Source organism: Coffea eugenioides, chromosome 10, assembly GCF_003713205.1.
Source record: "Coffea eugenioides isolate CCC68of chromosome 10, Ceug_1.0, whole genome shotgun sequence".
NCBI classification, from domain to species: Eukaryota; Viridiplantae; Streptophyta; class Magnoliopsida; order Gentianales; family Rubiaceae; genus Coffea; species Coffea eugenioides.
This window is the reverse complement of record NC_040044.1, coordinates 6,934,751-6,962,185: the sequence shown is the minus strand read 5'-3', so window position 1 is coordinate 6,962,185 and position 27,435 is coordinate 6,934,751. Positions and strand designations below refer to the sequence as shown.

Below are 27,435 nucleotides of genomic sequence, written 5' to 3'. Positions count from 1 at the left end.
AAAAGAAAAAAGAAAAAAAAAAAGCTCAAATATAAAATACTATTAGACCAAATTCTTGTGAAAAGCACTTATATTTATATTATTATGGTACAATGTGCCTGCACTAGTGAATTTATTTGGTTGTTTGGATTACACATTATTTACACCTTATTTTCATACATAGGCTTGCTTGCATCATCAACACATTTTTCAATCATTTTTTTTTATCTCACATACACCATATCAAAAAAGTGCTACAATATTTTTTTCATAAAATTATTTCAAATAATCTTCTATCCAAATAGAGTCCCAAAAAAATTATTCATAATTGTGATTCTAATCAGCTATTGCTGGGCCTTCCACAAAAATAGCTATTGTTGGTCCCAATTCTAGGGAGCCCAAGGTGGTGACAATGGATCCAACATAGAATCAGCTATTGTTGGGCCTTTCACAAAATTCAGCTATTTGTTGGGCTGTATGAAAAAATTGCTAAGGATACAATGGGAGCGGGTACCCATGAGAGTTCGATGGGATAGGAGAAAATGTAAGGCGAATTGCTAGGGATGCAATGGGAGCTGTGCTGGGGAGAGGGCAGATGGAGTTTTGTTACCCGCTCTTTTAAATGGGACGCTTAAATTTTTAATTTTATATAATATAAAGTACATAATATGATATAATTATGTGTATGTAATATAAAATTGATAATATGATATTTTCTTACGATAAAATAATATAATTCTTCTCGTTAATGTTTTGTGGTTAAATGATAATTTTGTTATGTTAGATTACTTTTTTTTTTTTTTTGGTTATGGCATGTAGTTTATAGAAAAAATAATGATAATTTATTTAAATTTTGTGTAATACCAAATATAAAGAAATGGATTAACAAGATTAAAACGATTTCTAAGCTTTATCTCGCGTCAAATTTTTTGATAAATTTATTATTAGTGTTATACATGTATAAAATAAAGTCAAATATAATTATTTGAGAAGCTAGTTGCCGATTTGGGCAGGCGCATTTTCTTAGTACAAGTAAAGGGAGCAAAATCTTGAATCTTGAAAAAATTACCAATGTCATAATTCCACAGTAATGTGAGGCTCCTTGTCCCCCACAATCAAGTAATAAGATCCTTCTTCAATCACCATAAAGCCATCTCTGTTGGCTTTGCTCAGATGCTCACAAGGCTTCAAAACAAAGTCAACTTCAGCCCTCTCCCCTGCACCTAATGTAATACTCTGAAACCCAATCAACTGCTTCTGAGGACTCCCATAGCTTAGCTTGGCTTGCCTTACAAATAATAGCACTGGATGCTTACTGGACATTTCCCCAAGATTTTTCACAGCAACTTTTGCTGAGAACTCTATGCTATCGCAGTGTTCATTGTTTAATTCTGAAATGGACAGATACCGATGGGGACCAGTGAATTTCAGCGCCTTAGCAGGTAATAACTGGTTTAAGTAGAGCTTCTTAAAGGTGACATGAACAAACTCATAGGAAAAATTAGAATAGCCAAGGCCATAGCCAAATTCAAAAACTTTTACGCCGTTGTAGAATTTGTATGTGCGTCCAGGATAGCCTGTAGCAAGTTCTGATCGCATCCTCATGTCTGTCATTGGGACTTGGACGAAATCTTTTGGATACCATGTCACTGGTAATCTACCTCCTGCAGCATTAAAACTTTTTTTAAGTCCATCTAATCAAACTGTTCTATACAATGGAAAGGGTAAAGAGAAAGTATGTTGTTCAAGTGCAGCTAGCAGAATTAGGAAGTGTGCCTATAGATTCACAAAATTCACCCTAAATTTTACCTGGGTTGTGATCGCCAAAAATGATTTCTGCAACTGCTGTTCCTCCAGCTTCTCCTGGATAACCAGCCCATAGGATGCTTCCGATTTTTGGGTCATCTTTGGCAAAGGATATATCTACTGGACCGCCACATAGTACCACCAGAATAATAGGTTTCTTTGCAGCCAATGCGATACTTTCCACGAGACTCTCCTGCTTCCCAGGGAGCATCAACTCCATTCGATCATATTTCTCCCTTTCCTGGGTTTGGTCTAATCCCATAACTAAAATAACATAATCTGCATCTTTTGCTGCATCAAGTGCTTCATTGAGTGCAACCGAAGTACAGTTTACAGCATCACACCCCTGATGGTAAACTGCACTTTCCAGGTAGCTCTGAATTGCTTGGAAAATTGTAATGTTTTTGCAAGGCAGGCCTTCGTAGTTGCCTAGAAGTGTTTGTGAAGTGTTGGCATTGGGGCCGACAATAGCAAGGGAGATGGTTTTGTCCTTTGGAAGAGGAAGGAGGCTATTTGAGTTCTTTAGAAGAACAATACCGTCTCTAGCAATTTCCAGCGCAAGGTCCTGATGCTCTTGGGTGCAGACCTGTTCTGGACCAATGTTTCCAAATTTGAGATTTCTTGGGCTGCCATCGAATAATCCTAACCTCATTCTGATGGAAAACAAGTTTCGAAGGGCTCTGTCTATTTCAGATTCAGGAAGTTTCTTCTGTTCAATGGCACTTTTACTGTATTTCAGCAAGTATGAACCACAATCAACATCCATGCCTGTGAAGGTTTGTGTTTCAAAAAGAAAAAGTATAATGAGCCGACTAAATCTGTTAAAATTTGAACTTATCTAGTAAAATGAACAAAACCAGTGTATCTGTTTTGAAGTTTTTCGCATGCTAAAAGAAAATTATTCTACTTGTCATAATCATTGTATCATATGGTAGTAATAATGAGATGATTAAAAGGTCTTCCTATAAGTAGGCTTTTGAGGGACATTATTCTACTGGAAGCAACAGGTAATGGTCCCAACTCTGGAGACTAGTTTCAGAAAGTATTTTAGGTCCATGCTTAAAAGCTTAAACCATATGCAATATTTTACCTTAAGCAGTTAGGCATGGGATAATGGAATGGATATAAAATTTAAAGAGAAAAGCAAGCACTTGAGGCATGGATAAAGTTATAGCAACAAAGAAAATATAAAAGCTGACTAACCAGCTTTGAGAACATCTGCCACTGCATCTTCTGGTAATTTGGCATATCCTTGATTATCATGCATGACAGCAACTGCATCACAGTCTGAAGCTATATACCTGAGTAGCAACAAACCAAGATTGCCTGTAATTACCATGTTGTTCTGGATTGTAATTACCAATCACAAATTACATGACAAAAAACAAGCAAAGATAATGGCGGCATTCATTTGTTTTCACTCAATTATTCACCCTTGAAAACCCCATTGTTCGCGCACCGTCTTAATCAAGAGGCTGTAATCAGCACAGTTTGGGACACCGTTGATGCGATTATAAGCACACATTACGCCACTAGCTTGCCCTTTTTCTATGCAGCTCTTGAATGGTGGTTGGTATGTATCTGCCAAATCTTGCTCGGTCACCTAAAAAACCCACCACATAGTAATCAGGAATCTTTGTCGTCTAAAGTTTAAATGCTCCAGCTGACTCAAAATCTACCACACAAATATGACCTGAATAATTCTACTTCTAATCCTTCAAAAGAATTCAATATACTTACCTATCACAAAGACAGAAGCAAAGAGAGAAGTAACTAAAACATAAGAAAATCTATTGAGATAAGTAAATTTGGTTGAAACTCACATTAGCATCAAAGATATAACGATTAACACCATTCCAGTTATCCAAATCATAGGCTGTGAAGTGCTTGCAGCAAGCTGAGGCTTGAAGGTGCCCATCCTTGAGTTGCCCGCCTTCAAAACTATCTCCCTGAATTCCCCTTACATATGACACTGCATAGTTGCTTGCCAACAGCGGATCTTCCCCTGGCGTCTCCTGTCCTCTTCCCCACCTGGGATCCCTGAATATGTTTATGTTTGGTGCCCAATATGTCATTCCCGTTCCTTGACCCTCATTGTAAAATGCTCTAGCTTCTCTTCCAATAGCCTAAACATTGTTTAAAAGCATCACAAATCAAATACTGCAGAACTGCAATTAAGCCAATTATGATGCAACGGTAAGTTCTAAAACCCAAAAAAATCTGATCTTTCGGAAAGAGATCATGCCCTCTTATGTTACATTCTTATCTAGAGCTAGCTGTAAAATGTGCATACGAAATATAGTAACACGATACCGCCTCACTAATTGGTAACCTTGATAATTAGAAGCCATATTGCTAATATCCAATATAAAAAATAAATTCTTCAAAAAAAGAAAAATGTTATAGTAGATTATCAAGGCTGGTGAACAAAAAGTTTCTTAAATCTCAATTTGCATTCTCTAGCATCAACGTTGAAGATTCATATACAAGGAAAACCAATTCTTGTATTTTCAAAATGGAATTACAGTACCTGACCCATGCGATACCAGAGGTGAGTATCAAATGAAGCAGCAGCAAGAATGACTTGAGGAAACATGGTGGCAGCAGCAATTGTGCCATTAAATCTAATCCCTTTTCCATGCCTAGATATTCCATGTAACCCTTCAGACCACCATTGATAGGCGGAGATATTGAGACGTGGGATCGCCGGTGCCGAGTTTTCCAGTTGTTCGATCTTTTCATCCAACGTTAGACGTGAAACGAGGTCCTCAACTCTTTCGTTGACGGCTAAGGTGGTATTGCAAAATGGGTAGGATTTTGTTAGTGGGTTGGATGAGTCACAAGAAAATAACGGTGCCTGAGTTGATTCAGTTCTACTAAGGAAGAATGAAAGTGATGAGATTAATATTGTTTGGATGAAGAAAAGATATCTGCCAACTTTCATGTTCTGGTATTGACAAAAAACCAAATAAACTCTATATGCATATACTATATAGAAATATTGATCCACCGTCAAACTCTAAAAATTTGATTCATCATCCCTGCTCCTTGCACGAACAGTTTGTCGATTACGGTCGTGTCGAAAGAAACTGGTGAAATGTTCAGATTTGCTTCTTGTTTGAACATAAACTAGTTATGGTTGCTACTCTTCGAACATAAAGTAGTTCCAAAATAACACGGACAGATTGTAAGGGCAAAGGGAGAAGGGGCAGGACTCTTCAACAACGGTAGGAATAACTGAAACGAAAATGCTAACAATATTTGAGTCGTGCTACTGGGTAGTGTCCAAAAGAAACTATTTCGATGTATGAAAATATTTCCTCAAGAAAAAACATTTCCCCAACATAAAATAATTTCTTCAAGATAAAACAAGATAAAACATTTCCCCAAGATAAAACAAATCTTCCCTGTTTCCCAGAGGGATCAAGAACAGAGTGATACCAAGGAGTAGAAGAGAAGAAAAATAGAAGAAAGCAATTAGGAAAATTCAATTCAGCGAGTTTGCTAAGACAGCACATGTAAAATTAGAAAAGACCACTATTTATAGGCCACCAAAATAACGTAAGTTTTGGATAGGATTTGATAACAAACTCTAACTCTAGCGTTACTTTACGAGTTAACGTTACTTTACGTTATCGTACTGAAATTATGTTTCCCATAAAATTTTCCTAACAAACTTAAACAAAGGACACCTAATAAGAGATGTTTTATCATTGTTCTTTCACTTTTGTGTATAGATCAGGCAACATGATATGGCACAATTAGCTGTTAACTTGGTTAGAAATATAGTGTGGGGGAGACTCTTTCCCCGTGTGGCTGAAAATGAGGGCACATGATGATACTGGGGCAGTTGCCTCTATTTTGTAAAGATAATCTTGCGTATCAAGTACTAATATAATGATTAACCATTGATTTAGAGTTTCCTTTTGCGCTGTAGGTCGGAGTTCAAACCCCGACTGTTTTGAAAAAAATACAGAGGTGGTGATAGAGTGCCCCTTTAGTTTGATTAGATCGGCATACCGGTTAACCCCTAACACAGCCTCCTTAGGCTTTGCTTCCTATAAAATAGGATAGATTTCCCTCTTTCTATAAAATAGAATAGATTAGATTATACAAATGTTATAGTTGCCGGCAAACAAAAAAAGTACTAATATAATGACTGTCATTTTCTCAACAAAAAAAAAAGGTAAATAAACGAACCATTTTCCTAGTTTTCTTCATTTCTCTTTCATGACAAAAACAATTGATTAAATGAAAGAACCCAAGCAACAAGATGAAATGTTTCAGAAATAATAACAAACATTTTCTTTTGGATTTTGGAAGTCACAAGGACCTTAGTCCGTGTTTGGAGTATCATATTAGGAGTACAACCCAAAAACAGGGAAAAAAGTATCATATTAGGAATTAAATCATCCCCTATTGCAATATCTGCTCTGATTGCCGCTATGCTTTTGAATTAATTATGTCCAACGAAAACCACTTCTTTTTTTTTTGGGGTAAGCCGGGATGTCTTGAACTTTTATTCTCAAACTTTTTACTTACAATTTCTCTCACCTTATGGTCCAACCCAACCCTTCCCCAAACACCACATTAAATTGTGGGGAAAAAATTATTTTCTTTTTTAGCTCTCCAATGATCACAGCTATGGACCAATTTTAACAAAATGAACAACCAAAATGAACTTTTTTCCTTAAGTATTTCTGGTTTGACACTATGCTTAACCTTTATTATTAGGAACATTGTGCCTTTTTTGACGGGATATTGCCACTCAGGATGTGGGTAACTGGAAACAAACCTTTCAAAGTAGGAACAATAGGACAGTGGTAGGAAACGTCTTACAAACAAATAAGATAAAACCACAGTTTTCACTTATAGGTGGGAAGTAACCAGAATGTAGGCGTCTCTAAATTTTACTCTGCATGGATAGGTTTCTTGCCGTACGTGAGGAGGCTTTTAGCCTTTTGCACAAATGTTTGTATTTGAAAGAAAAGCATTCTGCAAAAACCGGTACTTCAGAAAAGCATCCTGAGTGCTCAATTGCTCAATCCACAAGACACAAATTGTCACATATAGGAACTTAAACATAATAGAGTCATCTAAGCTGCTTCCATACCGTGCAAAGAAATCAAACGATACTTTTTTTTGTCAAAAGTCAACTTTCATTACTGTAAACCATGTTACAAAAGAATGGGGTTACCTGAGCAACTGTCCCACAAGTATCAAACTGTGATATTCACAGCTGGAAGGTATTGAACCATTCCTCATCTTGGTTAATGCCCAGAGCATAATCTGCAAATCTATTAGGTATACTATTTCCTAATTTAGGGACAAAAGAAAAGGAACATAAGTGAATCAAAGAAATGAGCATATTGATGTCCTCCAGGCTTCAGTATGGAATTGAGGTTTGCATCTCCACTCCCCTTGGCTTTCAGTTGCTGAACTAGTTCGCTAGAGCATGTGATGTGAATCCTCTGCCATCCTAATTCCCTAGCTTTAATTAAAGCTAGTTTCGATCCTTCTGCCTCATCTTGCATGCTGTTCCCACTTTTCCTGTCACTTAATGCGCAGCTAGCTTTGATTTGTTTCCTCCAGTCCATTGCTACCACTCCAATGCCAAGTTTTTCAGAATGGGGTTTGGAGTTTTTAGCTATGTCAAGGTGGATCATATTATTGCTCATGCGTGGGGAAATTTGGTCCCCAATTTGGTCTGTTGATTCATTTGTATTCCTTCTTGTTTCCTTACTTCCTATGTTCTTCATATTCCAGTCATTCCTACCAGACTTCCCTCATCGTAGCCTGAAAAGTCCTCCTAGTCTCAGTAAACCGGAAATTGTTTCTCTCCTTCCATATTTGACATATAATTAAAATTTACTGTTATGTCAATGTGCTTCTTGCCTTCTGGTATGAACTTAGCTTCCATTAGGACATCCCACCATCCTCTGAAGCAGCCTCTAAGCTCCTTTAGTCCTTCCCTTTGTACTGGTGCTATGTTCCACACCTCCTCAGCTCTTGGACACTTCAGCAGGCAATGTTCCACTGTTTCCACCTCTTCACCACAGCTGACCATTTTTTATGTTCTGCAGCTGAATATAAATACTGCAACATACTATAAATAACTTAACCACTATCTTTGCTACTCACAAAAGAGAAGCGTCAGATACAATACACAAGAAATATATGGTAAAACACAAAAGTATGAATACACCACTGGAATACTGAATCTTCAACCAGTGCTTGAATCACTAGCAGTTCAGTTAAAGGATCATCAAAAGAAAAAAGGGCTTGAAATTGCAAAGAAAAAGGGATATATATATATCTAATTAGCATCATGAAATAGTCCACATTATTTCACTTAAGAGCGTCTATAATGTATGGGCAAAATTTCATATTTTCCTTGTGTACTAATAAGCATGAAATTTTATATTTTTATTCACTCAATGATTTTGTTACAATTTACTTCATTTATCTGTCAATAAATAAATGTTTAAAGATCAACATATGTTTTTTTTTACTACACTTTTCCCGTCCGTATTTATTAGTTTAAATTATTAGATGAGTACCAATAGTTATTTGGGAAATAAAATGATTTTAGCATTTTATATGATTTTTTAGACTTATGAATTGACTTTGTCATATTATAATAAAATAGGGGAGGTGAGTGCAATATTTGGTATCTTAGGTGGTCTAAGTAAAATTATCATAAACTTCAAATGAGGTTTTAGAAATCTTCCCTAAGATTTCTAACAGCAATGACTTTGTACCCCTAAAGTTTAAAATATATCACTTGCCTCCCCTGTTTATAAAATTTTGTAACATTTTCAATCAATTTAAAATATTTCACTACAAAACTAATTTTGGGGGAGTAAAGATAATTTCATTCTAAAGTTGCTATTTTGTTGTGGTCCTTTAATTTAACTGTCGTGAGAAGCTAATTTAACATTTATTAACATTTAAAAACATGAATGATATGGTTCTTTAATGGAAATTACAAATTTTTAATGGTATAGAGAGGTCTTTTATTTTTAATAGTTTTTATATCACAATTTGGACCAAAAAAAAAAATAAAACTTACAGTTTTTGAATCATTTACAAAACACGTCAAAAATCATATCAAATATTTAAAATAACTTTTTGCACTTTGAAAATACTCAAATAAATTTTAAATACAATTTTAAACACTCATTATTTTTCAAATTTTCAAACCTTCGATCTTGACAAATTAAAATAAAACATTCCAAAAATTTATAAAATTCATTAAATTCACTCAAAAAACATTTTATTTGATCTATTAAGTTTTCTGATTCACAGGATGTTTAGGCAACAGATGCCCTCAAATTGGAGATTTTACGCCCTTTACCTATCTGTGAAAATTGTTTAATGGTTAACACTTAACAGTAGGTAGGCAGACTTCACATGCAGAATTGGTCATTTCATAGAATACAAGACAATGAGCAGCAGATTTGCAGCCCTATACGATGACAAAGATGCTCTATGTTAATGAATGCAAAAATCAAACTAGTTGATTCCTTTTCGTGCCTGAATAGTTACACGATGAATGTTGGAAAGATTTTTACTTTTTGGGCTTGATTCGGTTGATTATTCTTTTCGAGCCTCCTGTTCATCTGCAGCACAGATGAAGATCAGTCTCAAGAAGGGATAATGAAGTTGGCAATAAGATCAACTGAACAAGAAGTAAGTATTCGCCTTACAAGCCCAGGCGTAGGGGTAATCATCTGTATTATACACACAAATAAATGTAGAGGCCCAAAGAGGCATTCTTTTCACCAGTCAGCAGAATAACAGTTCCTTGAGGAACTGCCTCTTCCGCCACCTAGAGCTTCCTCCATACACATACCTCAGCTGGTCTGTCATCATTTCTGCCTACAAAATATCTGTTCTTTTGCCTGTTATTATTTTGAAGAAACGCCAGAATTTTTGAAATGGTTACAATGGAGGAAAAAGGATTATTACATCAACGAGTCATGAAACAAACTTAAAAGGGCCAAATCATGATCTTGCATATCAATTGCACAAACTATCATTCATTGATAGCTTTGGTTCTACAACCTCTTTCTTTTTTTTTTTTGTAATCATTTTGATTAAGTTTATTGCAGCCTCTGGAGTGAACCAAAATTACCAGATACAAAGCTAAAAAATCCCATTATGAGGAGAACCTTTCATGGTTAAGCGCTCAATTGTTTATAAGTTTATCCAACCGACATCGTGCAGGGTCATAATCAGCCAATAAGAATAATGTCTAGGAATTAAGTATAAATGGCCTGTACTGATAGGTGTGCTGCTGACGGATAACTTACAATGAGAGGATAATTACTTAAAGCAGCATCACAATTAGGCAGATAATATCAATCACTACAGCAGCTAGAGTGTGGCTTATTGGATTTTTTATTTGTAAAAGGTGTAATAGTAGGTGCCCGGTTACATCTGATAAACAGGATTATCTTGCGTTTGGATGGAACCCTTTTAGAATTTTAAATAGGTATTTTAAAAATGCTAAACATATATTCTTTGACCACCATTTTTATCTCACATCATTAGCTCAAAAAAACTGCAATAATTAGTGAGAACTGAGAAGAAGCAAGGTATGTAGAAATATATTTCATCCAGGAATGGTTGTATGGCCATATGACAAATGAAAGAGAGACATTAATTTACGGTAGCGGGTTAGAACTTGCCACAGTATAAGGGCAGATTCTTTCTAAGAAAAAAAATTGAACAGTTTTGCTCAAAAAAAAAAAAAAGAACTTGAGAAAAGTTTTCTTTTTCTTTTTATGTAATGAGTGCACAAGCTTAGTATTGATTTGATTCTGATGTTTGCTGATCCCGTCTGGTCAGAAAAGCCCATCTAAACCTATAGAACTAATAAGGTCGCTAATTAGTTGGGACCCTTTTCTTTTTCTTTTTTTTGAAGTTATTCTTCGCATATAGTGGCTAAATTCTAAACTCTAACTTATTTTTAGCTTTAGAGTCCACAAATAAAATTCTATGAAAAAAAAAATTTGTCAATCAAAGTGATGCATTTAGATATAGTCGTGGAAAAATGCAGTGATGAACTAAAACTTAGCTTTCTTTTCCTAGTCATTTGCAAGGCTGCTTATCTTGAGTCGTGGAAATAACGACAGAGTTACATCAAACTGATGCAACATCAAGCTTAAATAGGTTCAAGGATACTACTAATTTTTGCACAATATCTATATATATATCTCAAACTATCTACTTTAAGTCTATAACTTTTTTTTGTTCCCTTGGTCTCGTTTAAGTGAATTACAGGCTGTGGAGAGAACCAAAATGTACTGCAGATGATATACTGCTATAACTTGTTTCTACATCATGATTGAAGTAAAGAAAAACAAAGATAGTGCATCAACGTAACATCAGATTCACAAAAAGCTAGCATAATCTTATCCCAAGACTTCCATGATCGACAGGATGGATAAACATCGAATACTTTTTTCACAAAGATGACATAAAGGGTAGCTTCCACAAACTTGAAACGAGTTCATTGAATATTCATGTCAGCCAATTAGCTATTAAACCACAATAGAATATCCAGAAAGCAACAAAGTTTTGATAGAAAAAGCAGAGAAAAAGAAAAGATTCTGGAAGGTTTTAGAATAAAGTATGAAAAGTCGGAATTGAAAATGGAAGAAAGCCACTAAAAATAAGTTCTTAGCTCTACATCTCCAACTTGTTTGAAGTGCACCATACATCCAAGACTGATAAGTGTTTTTCTTTTCTTGGGTTAGGAATCAAATAAAGAGAGTCCAAGATTGATGAGTTTTAGCCAGCCATGCACGACCATAACTTCACCCTTTGGCCACCCCATTAGGTCACTACCCTTTCTTCTGCTACTTTTGAAAAACAAGCTGGCTACAGAGTTCTCAAGTTCGCTTATGATGTCTGCGCTTTCCAAATTCCAATATCTGGTGGTCACACCTAGCCAGATGCCCATGTCTCTGTCTAACTCCAGTAAATCGCTAGCTGCATATAGGTAGATGCCATCTCTAAGTGAAGATAAGATCAAAACTCAACTCAAATTTGCATGACACATTCCACTTGCAAGCCCTAAAAATTTTCAAACTAACTGTAGGCGAGACTACAAAAATAAGATAAAAAGATTAGTCTACAAGTTATTCTCGCACATGAAGTATCAAATTAGGTTTTGTTATTTTGGACTCCTGCCCACATGAATTATTCTGGTGAATAATAAAGTAAAGGTAGAGTACTGGAAAGGTACTGTAGAAGTTCCCTGTGTTCTGTTGTGGATGAATATTTGAGAGGAATTTGTAGTACCCTTATGAATTGTAATAGCTAGGATTATTACTTTCTGTAATTTTTACCCAAAGAAAAATGAAATAACGAAATATTTCTGTCCAAACCTAGATGTTTATGGAGTGAAACAGGTAAAATCCTTAAACATCATCAGATGGGCAATGTCATTCACTAATTATTACTCTGCGTTATTAAAATGCAGTGTTTTACTATAAAGAACTTCCCTTTTGCTTAGCTTCATTTTTCTTGTTCAACGCAAATAAGAAGCCCATTAGTCAAATTACCGGAATGAAAGTAGGATTATTTGAGCTGATTTCACTATATACAGAATTAGTAATTAGCAAGAAGAAAATAACAGAAAACTTGTCAATCATCATTATCAATTAGGACCAAGGACAAACCCTACGATTAACAAAGTATTACGGCGTTTCCGGTCAACATAGAGACTCTAGAATGTGATTTTGGTGTCTAATCAAAGTTGTAAATGGTTTTTGAGAAGTCAAAAATTAACCACAACAATGACTTGATTAGCCAGCCTTGACTATAGCCAGCTCTTTTTTTTTTTTTTCCTTTGAACAAGCACAACCTAAAGCATTGCTATGGCATATTTTCTTGTATAAATGACTACAAATGCGCATAACATCAGATGTTCAATCTGAATCAGGTGCCTCGTGATGTTTGATAGATCATGCAAGCCTTAGTACCCAAATAATTGAGAGCACAAAAGAAATATATGACCCTTCCAAACCTCCTTTTCACGTCACATGCAGACTCTTCTTTTTCATGGTTAATCCAATGCAGAGTTTTTTAACTTATGGAAACATCCAAAAAGAACAGGATATGATCACGCCTCACGAGTACGTAGTAACATATAAAGTAGAATTGAGCATTACTTTATTCATATTAAATAAATGGAAAGCAATACAAATTAACAAACAAGTTTTCAGATTCTGGCATTCAATTCGGATTATCTCTAATTTCTAATATAAACAAATTGTTAATGGACCTTCTGTGGACCACCTAATATGAACCATTTTCTCCAAACAAAGTATGAGACTAATTATCGTTTTGGGAGGAAATTAAGTTGGTAGCATATATTAATAAGACTAATAGGCGATAACCCAATTCAGCACTTAAATTTAATGGATTCAAATCTTATTATGTTTAAGCACATTTGATAACCAAAAATTGAACATCTGAATTAATTAAGTGGTACTGAATTTTCTAGGCAAAACTTGCTTCCAAAAATAAGTAATAAGTTATTCACTTATCATTGAATCTCATATACACTCAAATGTATCTGATTTATTACTTAATGGATTCAAATTTCAAATTTCAGATTTCAGTTTATCAAACGTATCTTAAAAGTCTTCATTTGCGGAAGATTCAGATTAAATGGTAGATATAAACAAGGCATATTTTTATGAGTCCCAGTGATAATTGGTAATTATATGTATGGAATAAAATCATTTTTAACGTTCAAAACATGTGGGGAAACAATTAAACAACATTTGAGAATAACGTAAATGAGGGATGTGAACGAATCATATTATCATTAATCCCACTAATAATTGGTGATCCTGCCTATGGCATAAAATTATTTTTAACATTTGAAACAGTGGAGGAAACCATCAAACAACATTTGGACACAATGTAAAATGGAAGTGAGCATCTAAATGGGTGACAATTGTCGATTGTCATGTTTTCTTCCATTATTTATTTATTTATTTGCTTTGTTATTGGTAAATCGTTTCTTCTCCTTGCTTGCAATAAGATAAATAATGCAAATAATTCTTGCATGACATTATTAAGTGTCTTTTTCTTTAGTAAAAACTTCAAGTTCTTGAGGAGGAGGCGGGGAAATCAAAAGAACAAGGTGGGACTCCAAATTATTTGCACTTTCATCATCAAACAAAATTTTTTTGTATTTGTTCATGATGGGCCCTTTTCTCTTAAAATAATTACTACAATTTTTGGTCAATTATGTAAACTTTCATTAAAATTTTCCATAAACAAATTTAAACTATTCGGAGTTGGTGAAAGATCAGAACTTGACAAAACTTACACCCTTCACTTGACCTTTCGAGCTTTCGACGCTAGCATCTTCCGGGCCCAAGGTCACCAGGTGCTTCTTTTTCTTAATACCATTTCTGTTTCGTGCATCTTTCGGGGAACAGCAACAGTACCTGAAGTGTATTTGGATAGGAGATTAATTGTAATAATTTTTTTAAAAAAAATACTGTAACATGTTTTTATGTAATATATATAAAATAAAAAAATAATTAAAAAATATATTTATGATACAAGCAAATAAAAAATATCAAATCATTCTTGGTTAAAGTTGTGTCAGTTTGCAATGCAGACAAACGACACGATGGTAACGTTTACAAGGGAGATCATGAGAAAGACAAGACCACAGCATCTGCAGTTTCGTGTAGGATTTTCCTCAGACACAGAAGGCCCCCAAAGCCAAAGACGTAAGCTGATTTAGCTAACCATACATGGTGTCTGCATCCGCAGGGTTGCGTCGGTTTCTCATCGTACTTTGGCACGATCCTTCCAGTTACATATGGTTGTAACAAGTGGCGGAGCAAGAAAAAATTCTCAATGAAACAAAAGCAACAATAAAATTTTTTTTGTAATTTGTTTTTAAGCAAAAAAATATTCACCAAGAAGTTAACATGAAGAGCCTTTTTTTAGTTTATTTCGAATAAAATTTTGTGGTCTACATATTCTTTTAGAATGTTAATTTATGAACCCACTTAGAAGATCACGTAATTTTTTCACTTTCTTCACAAGAAAACTCTGAAAACACACTTGAGATTATATTAAAATCCTATGGATAGTATAGGAATTTAAGGGGATAGTAGGGGCCGTGCCCCCAGTGCCCCACCTTAAATCCGCCATTGGTTGTAATAAGAGTTCATATTGCCTCGCGGCAGAAAATTTACTTTGGCCATGCATGCAAAGTATAGTTTATTTTACCAAACTTGATTGATTTTTTTTGCCTTTATAATTGTTTTCTGAATACCACTGCACTGCATGTCTTTATCTAGCTATTCTCGAAGTAATTCATCTTCGTAAGATTACTGATTATTAAAGCATCAATCATAAATTCACAGTGGTAATGAGGGAGGATGCTATCTTGTGACGATGAGATCAATGCTATTGACATGGACCACACATTTGGAATATGGAAATAAAATATCCTATATTACCAAGCAATATGCTGAGATAAAAATCCACACACCTACAATCTAAATCCATACATGATATGACTCTTAATACTAATAATACAAATTATCAATACTCGTGGTATAAGTTATTAATACATAAGAGATTTGAATTTTGGTTATAGGAGTGTGGATTTAACTCATTCCTAAATTATATTGCTTCCAAATTTCTAATAAAGGGTTTTGCCACTTCTCCTATCAAATTTTTAATAATTTTCCCAATTTTTATAGGTGACATGAAGAAAGAGTTAGATTTTTTTATTAGTTTTATTCTGCAAAGCACAAATTATGAAAATTTTTCAAATGAGTTTATCTGTTGAAAACACATTGAGAAAGAAGGAGAAGAAGAACAAACGTGAAGTTTAGTCTTTATTGATCCAAGTGTGAGAGGTGAAATGATTTTTTTTTTCTTTTTCAATATTAATTGTGTTGACTCAGCAAAGGACCATGTGACAAACAAATAATTCCATCCAATAAATATCCCATTCAATGACAATAAGAAAATATTCTCTGGTTATGGAATGGAGGTGAAGTTACCAATTTTTAACTCTAAAAAAAAAAAAGTTACAAAATTTTAAATTTACATATAAATTAGTACAAATTTTAGTCGGGTCAAGGAGCAATTGCCGCCAGCTGGCTCTATCAGCTGGTTAACACTCTCAGGCTCCCGATTCGCCAGGTGGATCATCCAAGTGCCCCCAAATAATTCACCATATCGGAGCCCCAACCCATCCATCGGAGCTCCAACTAAGCAAAACTTGTACGGTCTACGCACTCAAAGCCCATTTTGTGGGGCCCCATAAACCGACCAAAATCTTATCTCACTGAGTCGGTGATAGAAGTCAATCTACGTGTATCATCAGTTATCAATTGTATTTGACTCTTAACTAACCAGTGTTAATATTAACGTCCGCATTTAACGCCGTTAAATTACAGCACATGCAGCAGTACCGGTATTTCATTTTGCTGACGAGAAATCAAGCTAAGTAGAGGACACGTGGTGTCCTAAGGCATTGCCGAGGCGGTAGACTCGAGTCGTCTGAGCAAACACGTGGACCTCCAAATCGTTGCCGGTGGACTGCTGCCTAATTTGGTTGGCCTTTGTGGGGTCCTTTTTTTTTTTTTAAGAAAAAATTTAATGCATTTTCCTTTTTTTTTTATAATAAAGTTAATGCATTTTCCTGATTTCCGGTTTTGTCAAAAGTGAAATAATTAATGGGGGCAATTGGATTTCCATCTTCAATCCCTTTGATAATTTAATTTAGCACTTAAATTTAATAGATTCAATACTTAAGTAATATATTCAGATGCGTTTAATAACCAAAAATAAAATATCTGAATTAATTAAGTGATACTAAATTTTCTAAACGAAAATTGCCTCCAAAAATTTAATGATAAGTTGTTCACTTATCACTGAATGTAATATACATTCAAATGTATCAAATTTAGTACTTAACAAATCAATAACCTAATGGATTCAAACTTCATATTTCAGATTTCAAAATTCATACATCAGTTTTCAGACTTTAGTTTTATCAAACGCACCCTTGACTCAGTCTCAGTTACTAAAAAACAAATGGTCAAAATAAACTATTCAAAATGGCACTAATTGATCTTTAAACGTTTTTATTTTTAACTAACTCAATTCTTTGATATGAGCATTTAGGATCATTTTGACCAAAGGCACCTTATTATAGGTTCTCAAAGATAATTATCCTATTTTGATTGATAGAAATTCTTTAAGAAAAATCAAACTTCAGGGATTAATCTTTATTTAACCAAACTTCATAGGAGGCAAATATAATTAATAAAAAAAATCGCCAACAATATCATCCTCTTCTTCTTCTTCCTCAACCACCCACCTACGATTGCCACTATTATACAATTCTACCATCGCACCCTCTCTCCTTCCATCTCCACCTTTTCCCCCACTAGTATTTTGACCTGTGCTATGCACGGGGTTATATTTCAAATCAAAATAATATTGTATATATTTATATATTGTGGTACAAAATAATAAATATATATATAGACTAAAAATTTTAAGGAAGTGTATGCTTAATATTTTGGAAAAAAATTTAATCTATAATTATTTACATGATAAAAGAATTATTAACGCATTTAATGAGAGAGTTAGGTTGGGTGGTAAGGTGAGAAGAGTTTTATAAAAAAAGTCAATTTATCAATATCCGACAAAACATATTATGTTATACCCATATATCAAAACTTATAATATAAAAAAAATAAATTATAACCAATTTATTTTCTTCCATTTTTAGAAAAAAATATTTCTCCTATCTTGTGCCCTAAAATTGTTGACTACATTTAGATTAGCATTTCATAAACTTTAACATATATTTTAAAAAAAAATCTCAGTAATATATGTTTTTAGAGTTGTCAAAATTATTAAAAATCACTATCATTTTCATCTTCTCTTATACACCAGTTAGTCATCAGATACCTCTTACGACTTTCATATATTCTATCATAGTACCACTCTCTATATTATTTTTTTTTGTTGTCATCTTTGTCATATCCCTGCAATCTCCTTTTTTCTTCTCTCCCTTCTCCGCCCATCCTTGTAACCCATATTTCTTCTTCAACCTTTCCTGTTACTTTTTAACTCCTCACCATTTTCTTCCCTCCCTTCTCCCCCTATACCTAACCTCTAAATTCATATCCCTGCGACCCAATATATTTAACTTTACCTATCATAATGAAAATATAAAATTGAAAATTAATTACAATGGTTGCAATTATTAGTATCTAAAAATGGAAATGAAAAACTGATAATATCTATAATATCCTCAAGTACTACAATCAATATATATATATATATATATATATACACATATTTAACATAGCAAATACATATTTACATATGAAGACAGCAATAACAAATACATAAAATAATTAATGATACCCAAAGTTATCCTTAGTGTTTGGGTTTTGCACTCTTATTCAAATCTAATGTCAAATTTGGGCAAGATATATACAAATTAAGTAGTATTTTAGGGTTGAATGTTCTATATCTTTCTCTTAAACTATAATGTTACTTTTTTAAAAATTTTAGGTAGAATTGGTGTTGTTATTATCATTATTTTTTTTTATCAAAAATGAATATTTCAAAAAAAAAATTTCCACATTAAAAGGCTAGTAGTACTTTATTTTTTATTTAGTGATTTCATAATTTGGATTTCATGAATGGTATCATTCTTGATTTTTTAAATCCACGACATTATTTCCTTTTTGTTTTCTATTTAATTTTGCCCTTTACTTAGGATTACCAAGTTAAAAGATAAAATATTATCATTTACTTTTTTACTTTTACTAAGTTTGGCAATATTTTTTTTTTATTTACCCTCCCACTAATAAACTTCAAACCAAATTTCTATATAAGCAGAGTCACTACTTGTTTAAATTAGAAAGGCATGGAAGCCACTCCTTACTTAAGAAAATGTTATTTGCACTCCATTTTTTATTATTTGCAATTCCACCATTTTTTATCATATAGTCTAATTAATAAAAATTATATGATCAAAATGATTATTGAAGTGTGAATAACAAAAATGGAGTGTAAATAATCTTACTTATTTAAATTAATAAGAAAGCATGAAATGATGTTATATTTGTTATCTCTTGTTATGGTCTTATAGAAGTTTGAATTGGAGTAGAATCATAAATAATGCAAAGCAATTGGAAACGTGATGGGTTGAAGTTCAAATAGGATAACATACACGTTAACCAACAATTTGAAATGAAATGATTTTAAAAAGTAACCAATAATGTCAAATGTGAATAGTAGATGTGGAAGTTGAGAGGAATATATTTTATAAATTAAATTAAATGTGAAATGATAGAAAAATGGAATTGGTAGCGGGAAGATACGTGGAGGCTTGTTCCTAAAAATCCCTTCTCAAATTTATATAGATATAGATTCCCTCTTCCTTCCCCTTTCTACCTTTACAACTAGATTTGATAATTGTGATCAAATCTAGTTGATTTGGTCATGGCGACTAGATCTAGTCGTTGGGGAAAAGAAAAGAGAAGAAGAGGAAGAAAGGAGTGAGGATTGCAAGGGAGTGGTAGTGGAAAGGAAAAGGAGAGAAATTGGGTGGTGAGTGGTGAAAGGGGAGGAGAGAAGGAAGTGATAAGGGAGGGGGTGAAGGGGGAAGAGGAGAGGTTGAGGTGGCAGGAAGGTAGTATAGGGTACTGCTAGGACAATGATAAGGAGGAGAGCAAGGCTGCATTATTTGGATATTTTTGCTCCTAAAAATTTGTGATTCTAGTTAATTTAGCAGAAAGTGGGATTTATTTATCCATTTCATACACATGTTAATTAACTAGTTTGCAACGAAGAAAAAGTGAAATTTACTTGTTGGTTCAGCATTAAAAATGTTGCCTAGATGATATTAAAATAATTTGAATTTGATTCAAAAGTCGTTTTCGAGTCATTGGACTAATATTTTTTAATTCTTTCGTGCGGATTTGATGGTGTAAAAATGTTATTAAGTTAATTTAGTCTAATTATTTGTTAATAACTAGTGGTAGAGGGTACATAGTATTTTATTACTGAACATGACTTTGCTCTATGAAAATTTTTTCTTGCAGAGTATAATTATGTTATGTGTTTACGGGTAGTTATATTGGAAAGATAGTTATAATAAAAATAAGTTGTGTTGAGAGTAAATTAAGATCCTTTGAGAGTCAAAATGAGAGTTCAAAAAGCGTAAAAAAAATATTACACAAAAACTCAGGGTTCCACTTTATATGCATAGTATAGATATTCTTTCTTGCTACCAAAAGTGAATCCACAAAAAAATCTCCCGAATTAAAGTTGTAAGAATTCATTCTCAATTGCCATTTTTGCCAAACAGCCAATATTAGATCCACACGTGGTTCCCAAAATCCCTTAAATTCTCCAAATATATATTTCACATTAGACTAAAAAACAAAAAGTAGCCATCACTGTCACAGTAAACGCAGTCAAAAAGGAAAAAGAAAGAAAAACCAATGAAATCAACAAATCGGGCATCCAAAAAGAGAAAAAAGCGAAAAAAAAACCTTAGTAACGGTAACTGTCTCCTCCGTCAGTTATAAGTTAACGTCCCCAACACCTTACCAATAGATTAGACCCGACAAACGATTTTAATCGAAGCACATGGAGCACTCGCTGGGCCCTACCAACCATCCCCGCGGTTTCACCTGGGCCTTCTCCTTCTCCGTTATAAGTATCCCACCGGTGGCCGAACCATTCCATCACTCTCGCTGTTTAGCAACAAAAGCCATAGCTCCCAATCGTCGTCGTCGTCTTCTTCTCCGGAAAAAAAAAAACCCATCCTCACTTTCCATTTCCAAAAAAAAAATAAATTACCTTCTGTATAGTTATCTCCTCCTTTGCCATTCCTAAACTGCCTGCGGATTTTTGTGTTCACTCTTTCATTCTTTTACGTCTAGTAATTCCTAGCAAGGTTAGTTCAGTTTTCTGGATTTTGTGGTATTTGTTTTTTCTGTTAGTAATTGATAGCAGTAACATTTGTTGTCTAATTTTGTTATCTGATTTTGTTTTTTGCTTCCCATTTGTGTACCTGAAATAATGAGTTGCAGGAACGAGAAATTTAATAGAAAATGGAGCATTTTCAGAACCATGAGCTTGAGTACATTGTTGATGACTATGCTGATTTCGAAGACAATCCTTTCGAGGACGTCACCGTCTCTTCTGCTGATGTTGATGATGACAATTTAGACTCCGATTTTGAAGAAGATTTCGAACTGGTAACAGTTAATTTTCTTTTTTGTTTCTTCGTTTTGTGGTTCTTGTTTTTGGAGGTTTAGCTGAATAATTATTTGATTTCTGCAGAGTAAGCCGAAGACTGATACCTCAGGCGTGGAAGCTAGAAATGGGAAGGATATACAAGGGATTCCCTGGGAGCGGATGAACTTTACTAGAGATAAGTACCGCGAGACCAGGCTGAAGCAATATAAGAATTATGAAAACCTCTCACTCTCTCGTGAAGACCTTGAAAAGGTTTGAATTTTTTTTTAAAAAAAAAATTGCTCGTTGAGTTTGCTTGTTTTTTTTTTTTAAAAAAAAATTTGCTTGTTGAGTTTGCTTGTTTTTTCCGACATAATCTAACGGTTGTGCTTCAAATGGTCTGCTTTCATCGTAAAAACCGGCACACGTGATCATACATGAGCTGCTTGGATTCGTTTAGTTTATATTCATTTCTCTATTGGCGGATCATTTATATATTAATTATTTCACTCAAAAGGGTGTTTTTCTTGCATTAGTTTGTGTATATTTTTGTTGGATGGCCGGGATCCGTGGAAGTTGGATGTAAATGTGTATATGGTGAGATTTAATTTTGTAGAAAAATTGGAAGGAATGATAAAAAGCAATGGAATTTGGTATCTTACTGGCCGATTATTTGATTCTTATGCTTCTTTGGATTTTAAATTGCTGAGATATTGTATGTTTTAGCGGTGGGGGCAATTTAAAATAGGGAAAGAAATGGAATCTGAGAAGCTTAGTTTAGAGACATCATATTCATATGGTTTCTTGACGCTGGTAGATGGTTATTTAATGTTTTCAAGTCTCTTTTTTAAGCTCTCTCTGATACCTGGGCAACTGATACCAGGCATCCATGAGTTTTTGTTGGGCAGAACTTTGATTCTTTCCTCGATTCCCAAATACATATGGTGTCAGAATCTGGATTTTAACCAAGTAACAAGCGGCTAAAGCCTTGGGCTTGAGTTATTTACTGACAACATGATAGCTATGAATTGCTAGATTTGTTTTAAATATTATAGGATCGTTTACATGCTACTATGTAGTTGTCATCCCTTGCTTGTGCTCTGAATATTAAGTTGGTTTTGTGACTAAAATTTTCCTGATGGTTGCAGGAGTGCAAGGAAGTGGAGAAAGGCCACAAATTTTACGATTTTCAGTTCAATACAAGGCTTGTGAAGTCAACAATTGTGCACTTCCAGGTAAAGGCATAACTTAAAGTTTCTAGTTAGTGACGTTTGTTTGCGGACCCTGAATGTAATAATTTTGTACTATGACATCTAAAAAAAGCCTCTGGAACTGTTTTAGTTGTTGCATATCACCATAAAGAGGGGGATGAATCATCCTTTTGGGATATCTTTTGATTTTTTCTTAAAATCGCATGGCTCAGTTTGTTTCTTAACCGCAGTTTTCATAAACTCTCAGTTCAGTAAATCCTCACTAGATATATACTTATCCAAAGTAAATAAATATGTAACAGAGCGTAGTGAAAGCGTGTGAAGCAAATATTCATTTTTGTTCTTCTGCAAACATCCTTAGTTAATTGCATTTTGAGATCTCCTGTTTTATATTCTTGATTTGTTATTTGCTTTTACAAGGGGAAAAGTGGTTGCTTCTTAATTCTCTTGGGAATTTATTAGAACGGTCCAATCAGAATTGTAGTTTTGCAGGTATTCTTATACTAATATAGTGCTTTGTGGATGCATGAGTGTAATTTAGCTCTCTCTCTCCTCATTTCTTAGAAGGTATGGAATGTTTACATGCTATAGTAATGGTGAATCACGTCTATCATTAACTCATGCTTGAGCGGCATTTCAGCAAAAAGAAAGGGGGGAAAAATTAGGGTGAGATGCCAACATAATGACAATGCTTGTTGGGTCCTCCGAGCTAGTGAAATTGATTATTGTTCCTAATATTTTAACTGTAAGTTATTTCTTATAGAATAACTTGATCTGATTCTTTGGATGGGGATTTTGCCAGCCTTGTCTTCCTACTTCCATAGCTAGAGGGTCTCTCTCTGTCAAGTAGCCAATCATATACAGAGCAGCAATTTTGACCATGCACTAACCATTTTTAATTTACGTTAGTTAATTGTTATATCTTTATGATTGCATACTCTCTGTTGTGCCTGGTTCAGATTTCCTTGAACCAGGACTTTTATTTAATGAATCGTTTTTGTGCAGATCATTAACACTCCAGAAGTATCTCATGAACATTAATAATATTAGAGGATCTTTATTTGGAAGGTACAATGTTATAGATGGGAATTTTGGGTTACTAAACTGCCTAATGGTTTTATGCCAAGTTCCTTTGAGGTGGGTATGACTTGGCTTTGCTGAATTTGCAACTTTTCATTCATGTGGATGATGTGCTTTCATTGATTGGTTTTTGTTGTATGGATGCCCTAGGTTTGGGGCACTTTGGCAAGGTTCTGGGTTAATTTTGCCTTAAGTTTTCCATTTTTCTTGTTATATAGTATTAATGCGTGCACTTATAAACTTGGATCTAACTCTGTTTACTCCTAACTGTAGTCATGTAGCATATTTTGCCTTTCTTTGTGGGTTTAGTCTTCGTTGTCTTGGAAACTTTGACATGGAAAAGTTCTGGCTCCTGCTTTCAGTGAATAATTTGCTGGAAGTCAATCTATTTCCTCTGTGTGTGTATCAACAGTTCTTGATTAATTTATTTAATGGTTTAGCTTCAAGTATAACCTGCTTCAGACTTGTGCACAAAAGTGATAGTGGTTTGTGCTGCATCCTTTTGCTGATAAACGATCTGTATGCCATTCTAAAAGTTCTTTTGAGCTACAAATTCATTTGTAATCATCTGTATGTCATGTGGCTCTTATATTTGTCTTGTTGATTGCTTATTTTTACTTTAATTAACCTCTGTTTCTGGGATTGCTATTTTATCTCCATTTCAGCCTTAGGAGGAGGTGGCAGTTGTGTCTGAGCAAGCTGGCGCCTTAAGGAAACATTTTTTATATGGTATGGTAGGGAAATATTTGAGCAATTGAAAGGGGCGGTGTGTAAATATGAATACTTGATTGGTGAACTAGCCATGTAGTTTGTTATGTCAACAGGCCATATGGTTGCTTGGAGCTTTTGCATTCAGTAGTGCAATGCATGACAACGTGCATGTCAGACGTAGATTTCCTCCTCTTTTTTTTTTTTTATTTGGTTCTTTATATGGTGTATTTTGCGTTGTTAATCTAGAGCGTATATCCTTGTGAGTTACTAGTTGCACAGGCACAGCATACTTGGCAAATATTTGATATGGTTTTCACTTTCTGATTTGTGGAAGTCATGGATTCCGATCTATAGGATACTTGCAATCTTGAAGTTTTTTGGACGCTATCTTCTTTTTTTTGGATGGTTGCGCTTGGAACATTGATGAGTCTACTTCTTATGATGCGTGATTTGACAGAGTTTTAGGTTTTTATTCGTGTAGATGGTCAGTCTGCCTGGTCAGCTATATTTGTATCATTGATCTGTGAGGTCTTTCAGATCCTATTATCTGTATGGTAGAATTTTTTTCTCTACGTATATCTAACGATCAGTAAATTTGTAGCTGTATCGCGACTGTTACTCGTAGATTTGTGTGGGTTGCTTTGAACTGATATTTTGGTCAATAATCCAGAGAGTAGAGAGTTTATTCACTTTTTTAGTTTGGTTGGCAGATTTGAAATTTTCTCAATTTTATGTGTAACTCGGACTGTTGTTGTTGCTAGTATAGATGTTACTCCGTGGTCATATTACTTTTCTTGGACGTTTTTACTGTGACAAAATCTGACATTTCTTTTGAAATTGTTGGTCTAGTAACAATTCTGTCTATTAATTCTTGCTGGCCAGATTTACTTGTTGGAGTCTCTTTAATCTTTAAGAATTGCTATAAACTATTTGTTGTGTTTATTGCATTTTGGACATTGAGTCTTCAAAAAATGTGAAATCATTTCTCACTTTTTACCTTTCAGTCTGTTAGACTTTTTGAGGAATATGGATCAAATTTTGAGCAAACCTAGGTTTGAGTTAAGAATTGACTCCTAGGCTTAGGATAACCCAAGCAAAAGTGTTTGCAGGGGCTGAATCTTTTTGACGATATAGTAAAGTTCATTCACATTGACTAATTCATATATGTGAGCTGTTGCTTCTGTAATTAGGTCTAAAGTGTTGTGTGTTGTATTTCATATATTTGAAACAAAGACTATCTTTCACCTTTGTCTTGACAGTTATTTTCAACATAGGTAATTGCTTTGTTGAGTGTTTCAATTTTGTTGCTTATGTTTTTGCACCTGTCAATCCTTTCAGCTCAGAAATCTTTTATCAGCAACATCAAAGCACGATGTTTACCTAATGCAAAGCTACTCAGTAATGCACTGGTCCTCTCTTCTGAGAAGAGGCAAAGAAGTGTTGAATGTAGCTAAACCAATTGTGCCCTCACTGGTAGGTCTTGTTCTAGCCATCGGCTTGTTTCCTTTATTATTAACTTGGTTAGACACTCATTAGTTGAGTTTGCTTATTCTGCAGAAATGCCCTGGATCTATGTCTCAGACAGTCTCTAGAGTGCAGATAAGCACTATGGCCGTCAAAGACAATTTAATGGCTGCTGGTGGATTTCGAGGGGAGCTTATCTGCAAGGTAAATAGCAGATTAGCAATTTTTTTAATACTTCCTCTATTTGTGGCCTTATTTGGGACCTGGGTTATTTTTCTTTTAGTTGGATCAGGGTATATTACTTGTTTCTTATGCTTTAACAGTACCTCAACCAACCTGACGTTACTTTCTGCACCAAAATAACAACAGACGAAGATGCCATCACAAATGCTGTTGACATAGGCCAAAGTCCAACGTAAGAAGTTCATTCCTATTCCTTTTAGAAGGGATTTTTGTGATCGTGTTGCAGCTAGTTGATGTACTAAATGTGTGGTGCAGTGGACTTGTGAGAGTTATGACTGCAAACAATGACGCTCAAGTTCGGGTTTTTGATGCCAGCAGTTTTGCTTGCATTAGTAAATTCTCATTTCCTTGGTCAGTCAATGTGAGTGGCTTTTTCTCGTTAGCTCTTTACATGATTTTTCGTTTGATGTCATGCAGAGATTTCTTACATATGTGTGGTGATGGTTTTTCCAGAACACCTCTGTAAGTCCAGATGGTAGATTACTTGCTGTCCTCGGGGACAATCCTGAGAGCTTGATTGCTGATGCACACTCAGGAAAGGTTGTGGGCACCTTGAAGGGGCATCTAGACTATGGATTTGCTTCGGCTTGGCATCCAGATGGTAGGATGTTGGCAACTGGAAACCAGGACACGACTTGCAGACTCTGGGACATCAGAAACTTATCGAAGTCAGTCTGCGTCCTCAAGGGTAGAATGGGGGCTATCAGGGCTATACGGTTCACATCTGATGGCCGATTCCTGGCAATGGCTGAACCAGCTGATTTCGTTCACGTCTTTGATACAAAGTCAGAATATGCGGAGGGACAAGAAATTGATTTGTTTGGCGAGATTGCTGGAGTTTCCTTTAGTCCCGACACAGAAGCTCTCTTTATTGGAGTCGCAGATAGAACTTACGGTAGCTTACTGGAATTCAACAGGAGACGTTATAATCAATACCTGGAGTGCATCTTCTGAAGCACTAGGGGAGGATTTGTTTGTTGTTTAATTAATGGGAGTAAATACTTTTGTACAGTCCAGTCTAAAGGAGTTTATATTAACATATGTTGAGAAGTGACCTCTCTGAAGAAGGGTACTTGGACCAGTGTCAGTCTTTTAGCTGACTGATACTTATCCATTCTGAAATTTTGAATTTTGCTTCTTTGAAATTTTGTTGATTTCGCTTTTCATGGCGAGCATACTATAAGATTTTGCAGATGTAATAGCAATACGATGTCTTTTTGTAATCCAGGTTGATAATTACTAATTAAAAGCATTAGTAGTTAATTTGTTTGAATTTGATGTATCTGTTCTGTTCGTAAGTTTGGAACTTTAGTGCACTCATGGCGAGCATAATATAAGATTTGATGCATTTGTTTCAATAATTTGGTAGGAGCTAATCCAGGATCTCTCGTAAAAAGCCAGGGTTCAGACCTCTGTGTTAAAGGTAAATTGACTTCCAATAGACTAGTAATTGCCGTGAACTTTTCTATAACCACATTTCTCCTCGAATTTCTAAAGCTAAATTTATTGTTGTAGTTTGGGATCACAAATGTGCTGGAGTAGTTTAAAAGCAGTAAATTTTTAACACGCTCTATACCAAAACTGTCAAAAGTAAGAACTTTAAAGCCAAGAAAATGTACGCTCCTTGCTTTAAAAAAAATCAGATATTTTTAGAATGCGAAAA

The 27,435-nt window shown here is 34.6% G+C and overlaps 2 protein-coding genes across 8 annotated transcripts; one reads left to right on the top strand and one right to left on the bottom strand.

Moving 5' to 3' along the window:
- Nucleotides 1-1,000: 1,000 nt before the first annotated feature.
- Nucleotides 1,001-4,729, bottom strand: LOC113750006 (probable beta-D-xylosidase 7). The gene is made up of 6 exons (XM_027293908.1): nucleotides 4,316-4,729; nucleotides 3,609-3,911; nucleotides 3,219-3,388; nucleotides 2,989-3,086; nucleotides 1,789-2,553; nucleotides 1,001-1,643 (listed from the first exon to the last, which is right to left on the bottom strand). Exons 1-6 carry the CDS (start codon nucleotides 4,727-4,729, stop codon nucleotides 1,054-1,056), a joined length of 2,340 nt encoding a protein of 779 aa, XP_027149709.1. The 3' UTR covers nucleotides 1,001-1,053.
- Nucleotides 4,730-20,590: 15,861 nt separating this feature from the next.
- On the top strand, nucleotides 20,591-27,045 carry LOC113749223 (uncharacterized WD repeat-containing protein C2A9.03). 7 transcript variants are annotated; one of them, XM_027292900.1, is made up of 9 exons: nucleotides 20,591-20,779; nucleotides 20,916-21,083; nucleotides 21,169-21,336; nucleotides 22,212-22,298; nucleotides 25,404-25,538; nucleotides 25,623-25,733; nucleotides 25,853-25,944; nucleotides 26,028-26,133; nucleotides 26,226-27,045. In XM_027292900.1, the coding sequence occupies exons 2-9, from the start codon at nucleotides 20,937-20,939 to the stop codon at nucleotides 26,724-26,726; spliced, it is 1,347 nt and encodes a 448-aa protein (XP_027148701.1). In that variant the 5' UTR covers nucleotides 20,591-20,779; nucleotides 20,916-20,936; the 3' UTR covers nucleotides 26,727-27,045. The 7 variants fall into 7 exon arrangements, with proteins under 7 accessions (XP_027148701.1, XP_027148703.1, XP_027148707.1 ...); XM_027292902.1 differs by lacking the exons at nucleotides 20,591-20,779; nucleotides 20,916-21,083; nucleotides 21,169-21,336 and adding an exon at nucleotides 23,280-23,411 and having other exon boundaries at nucleotides 22,210-22,298; XM_027292906.1 differs by lacking the exons at nucleotides 20,591-20,779; nucleotides 20,916-21,083; nucleotides 21,169-21,336 and adding an exon at nucleotides 24,020-24,083 and having other exon boundaries at nucleotides 22,216-23,342.
- The last annotated feature ends 390 nt before the right edge of the window (nucleotides 27,046-27,435 follow it).